This window comes from Cystoisospora suis, assembly GCF_002600585.1.
Source record: "Cystoisospora suis strain Wien I chromosome Unknown contig_6295, whole genome shotgun sequence".
Classification (NCBI taxonomy): Eukaryota; Apicomplexa; class Conoidasida; order Eucoccidiorida; family Sarcocystidae; genus Cystoisospora; species Cystoisospora suis.
The window spans coordinates 1-4,122 of record NW_027159084.1 but is presented as its reverse complement, the minus strand read 5'-3'; the positions used below and the strand labels follow the sequence as shown (position 1 = coordinate 4,122).

General features: G+C 42.2%; 1 protein-coding gene across 1 annotated transcript; it reads right to left on the bottom strand.

The window, feature by feature from the left end:
- Window positions 1–218: 218 nt before the first annotated feature.
- On the bottom strand, window positions 219–3,655 carry CSUI_009904 (uncharacterized protein). The gene has a single exon (XM_068070013.1). It carries the CDS (start codon window positions 3,330–3,332, stop codon window positions 1,416–1,418), a length of 1,917 nt encoding a protein of 638 aa, XP_067918011.1. The 5' UTR covers window positions 3,333–3,655; the 3' UTR covers window positions 219–1,415.
- Between the last annotated feature and the right edge of the window lie 467 nt (window positions 3,656–4,122).

Sequence of the window (4,122 nt, the reverse complement as noted above, 5' to 3'; positions counted from 1 at the left end):
CTCTTCATCTTCTTCTTTCTCCCCTTCCCCGCTGCCTACCTATAGATAGATACATGAATATGCAGACATGTGTGCTTATGTCTATATGTCTGTCTGTGTGAATTTATCTTCTCTTTCTTTCTGTCTTTCTTCCTTCCTCTATCTGTCTTGAATTTTGTCTGTCGGCTTGGAGAGGAGAGAGGAATTGAAGAAGAAAAAGAAGAGAAAGGGGGGAGAAACAAGGGCTTGATAAAGCATTCTACCGCATGCTGCGTGTCTCCATACGAATCATCAGAAAAGGAGTGAGAAAAGAGGCCTCGCAAGCAAGTCCACATATCTCACGCCGCCTACTCATTCATAAAGAGAGGAAAAGAAAAAGAGGAAAAAGAACAAGAAGAAACGAATGGGAATGTATGAAACTTCAGAGATAGATCATGTCTCCTCCTACTACTACTACCACAATAAGGCACTGCTCTCTTGTTTTGATCGTCTCTATAAGGAGGAAGCAAAGATCGGCATGTCGAAGAGAAGAGTTCATTCGAAAAGCTCTTTCTCCCTCTTCTTTCTCTTCTCCTATCGACTACCACCACTCTCTCCATCTCTATGCTAACAGTGAGACGCCCCAGTAGAACGGGCAAAGTCTTCTTCTTCTTCCACTTCTTCTTCTTCTTCCTCTTCTTCTTCTTTCATCTTCATCAGAAACAGTCAAGGCTGGAAAGAGTTCGAGGGAAGAAGCACGAGGAGGAAAAAGGGAAAGAAAAAAGAAAAGAGAAGATGTAGTAGTAGCAGTACTAGTAGTAAGTGAAAGAGTGAGAGAGTCGCTTCTTTCTTCTTCTGTTGACTCTTCTTGTTGTCTTTACGTAGGCCCGGAAAATGAGTTGAAGCGAGTTAGGAAAGAAATAGAAAAGGAAGCAAGGGGCCAAGTATCTCTCTCAGTCACTAGAGCTACGATGACTTTAACTGCATGCATGCATGCAATCCATCCATCCCTCTCGTCGCATCTTTCATAGGCCACTCACGAGGTTTGCCTCTTCAATCAGTCGAGACAAGAGGACTGATACATCACGTCCTACCCCTTTCTCTCTTTTACACACTCGTCTATATCGTGATACATATATATGTATATAGACCTAGAAAGAGAGAGAGACTCGTAGATGCACGTGTATATATATAGACGTGGATATAGGTAGATAGATGAAACAGAGAGACCTGGAATTCCACACGAGTGGGTAGTTGACGGAAAGTTATCGATAGAAAGAAAGAGTGAAAAAGAAAGAAAGAGTGAAAAAGAAAGAGTGAGAAAGAAAGAGCCTGTGTAATGAACGGAGTCGGAGAGGAAACGTGTTCTCTCCTCTCTTCTTCTTTTCTTCTCCCTTTTGATCCATCTGTCCATCTATCTCATGCACATCGCTGCTCTTTTCGTCTTCATCTATCTACTAACTATATCTTTCTTCTTCTTCTCTCGATAGATAGGGGGGGAGAATAAGAGGAGGAAAGAGAGAATCGACCAGAGACATGTGACAACAGCCTAAGGAAGAAGAAGAAAGTCTGTGGGAAGAGGTCTTCTCGTTCCTTCTGCTTTCATGCGTCTCTTCAGCGAGACAACCCTGTAAGGTAGAAGAAGAAGAGGGGAGAGTACTAACGCTTCCGCCGAGAAGAAAAGAGAAGAAAATCTCATCGGAGAGGGAGAGTTTCAGCCCTTCACAGTCGACTTCATCTGGTGTGTCACTACTACTACTACTATTACTATTCTTCTTCTTCCTATCCGTTTCAGGAGTTTCGGAGCTTTCCTCTTCTTCTTTCTCTTGATCTTCTTTCCTCCTTGTTTCGCCACCTTCTTCTTCTTCTTCTCGCTGCTGCTGCTGCTCTTCTTCCCCTCTATGTGATTCATCCATCTGTTTAGACTGAGAGTTGGAGAGCTTCTTCGTCTTCTTCTTCTTCTCTTCAGTATCAGAAGAAGAAGAAGGATGGGTCTCCCCGAGTCTGTTGACTTCGTCATCTTCATCTTCTTCTTTTCTTTCTTGTCTTCTCTTCATTTCTTCTTCTTCTTCTCCTAGCAGATCTCTTCTCTTCTCTCCAGGCTTTTTCTTTGAAGAAGAGAAGAGAGACACGACTCGGCCATAAGCGTCGATGCTCCAGCCTAGATCTTCCAAGGAGTGAAAGGAAGTTGCATGCCACGGCAACGATTTTCCTTCTTTCTTTCTCGAAGGATCTTCATCTGAATCTGCTTCTTCCTTTTCTCCTTCTTTAAGTATCGAAGATGGATGGGTACTTTCTTTACTCTTCTTCTTTTCTTCTTCATTTTCGTGATAGAGAAGAGGAGAGACACACAAACCTCCCTGATGGTGAAAAGAAGAAGAAGAGAAAGGAAGAAGAGTAAAAGAAGAAGAATGCGGGGGTCTTGAGCCTTTATCACGAATCGATTGAGGTGAAGAAGATCGACGTCTCGATTCTCCTTCCTCTTCTCTTTTCGCCTCTCTATTACCACATACCCTATCTCCCCCTTGGTATCTTCTTCTCTTAGTCGAAGAGAATGAAAGAGCAGTTTCTTCTGCTTCTTCTTTCTCTCTTGGAAGAAGACCAGAAACCTTCTCTCCTTCTGGATGATTTGCCTTGATCTTCTTGAGAGATGAAAGGACAGAACAAGTCGACGGCAGTGGAGAAAAAGGAATAGAAAGATTCTCTCGGAAGGGAGGAACCGATAGAAACATAAACTCACTAAGGAAGCTAGACAACGATAATGATGAAGAAGAAGAGAGAGAAAAGAGAGATAAAAGTCGATCTCCCTGAAGAGGGGAAGGGGGAAAAGGAAGAAGTAGGAGGAGTCGACATATCTTCTTCTTCTTCTCTCCTTCGCATTTTAGGACCTCTTCCCGTCTGTCTTTTACTTTCCCGAGTGAAGAGAAAGAAAAAGAAGATGAAGAATGGAGAGCTGCTCGACGCCTCATGCAGTCAGCGACCTCCCTATGATAGTTGTATGGGTCGAGAATGTGGGAATGTAGATTCTTCTTTTCTCCTTCTTTGAGAAGATCTCTTCTCTCTTTCTCTTCGATATAAAGAATCTCTGCATCTATCGCTTCATCTTCGTCTTCCTCATCATCCGCTCGTTCTTCTTCTTTCTGTCTTAACTCGAGAAGCAGTTTCCGAGCTGCTGACGAAAGAGGAGAACAAGAGACAACAGAAGAAGAAGACAATGAGAAAGAAGAAGAAGAAGAAAGAAAAGAGAAAGGTGAAGAAGAGTCGGTAAGAGGTTCCTTCCCTGGGGGAGAACCGATAGAAATTCCAAGCTTCTCGGAGACCAAGGCACCTGCAGAAAGAAAGAAAGTAGAAGAAGAAAAAGAGCCATCAAACATACCGCGAGATCATACACCACCAGAAGAAGAGAAGAAGAAGAGGGAGAAGAAGGAGAGGAGAAAGAGAAAGAAGATTGAGGAGAGTAATTCCTCTCTTTCTTTCTTTCTTTCCGCTCTTCAGATTTTTCTTCCTTCTTCAAGTCTTAGCCCGATCTTGAGAAACTAGCTAATGAACTTTCTATCTCTCTCTTGCCTTTATCTTCATGTTCATTTCTTCTCTTTTTGCTTTCCTAGGTCAGCAGAGACACACCTAGATCGGAGATTAAGTCTCCAAATGCAACGCAGCAGAAAGAAAACCTTCTAGGATTTAGCGGGGACAACACATCCTCTCTCTCTATATCTGTCTGTCTATTATCGCTCTTTCTCAAACTCTTTCTCTCTCTTGGTGAAGAAGTAGTGCAGGTCCAGTAGAATGGCTTGAAAGTAAAGATGAACAGAAAGAGTGAGAAAGAAAGGGAGAAAGAAAGAAAAGAAAAGAAAGAATTGAAGAAGAAAGAAAAGAAAGAGTGAGAAGGAAACAAAGAACGAGTGAGAAAGAAAGAGAGAAAGAAAGAGTGAGAAAGAAAGAAAGAGAGAAAGAGTGAGAAAGAAAGAGAGAAAGAAAGAGTGAGAAAGAGAGAAAGAAAGAAGGAAAGCCTCACCATAGAAGAGACACACACCACCCCCGCTCAAAGAACGACAAAAAGAAGAGAAAAAGATAGACAGAGAGACTAAAGATAAGAAAGAGAGATAGATTGGAGATAGAGAGATAGATAGATTAAAGATAGAAAAGAGACAGATTGGAGATAGA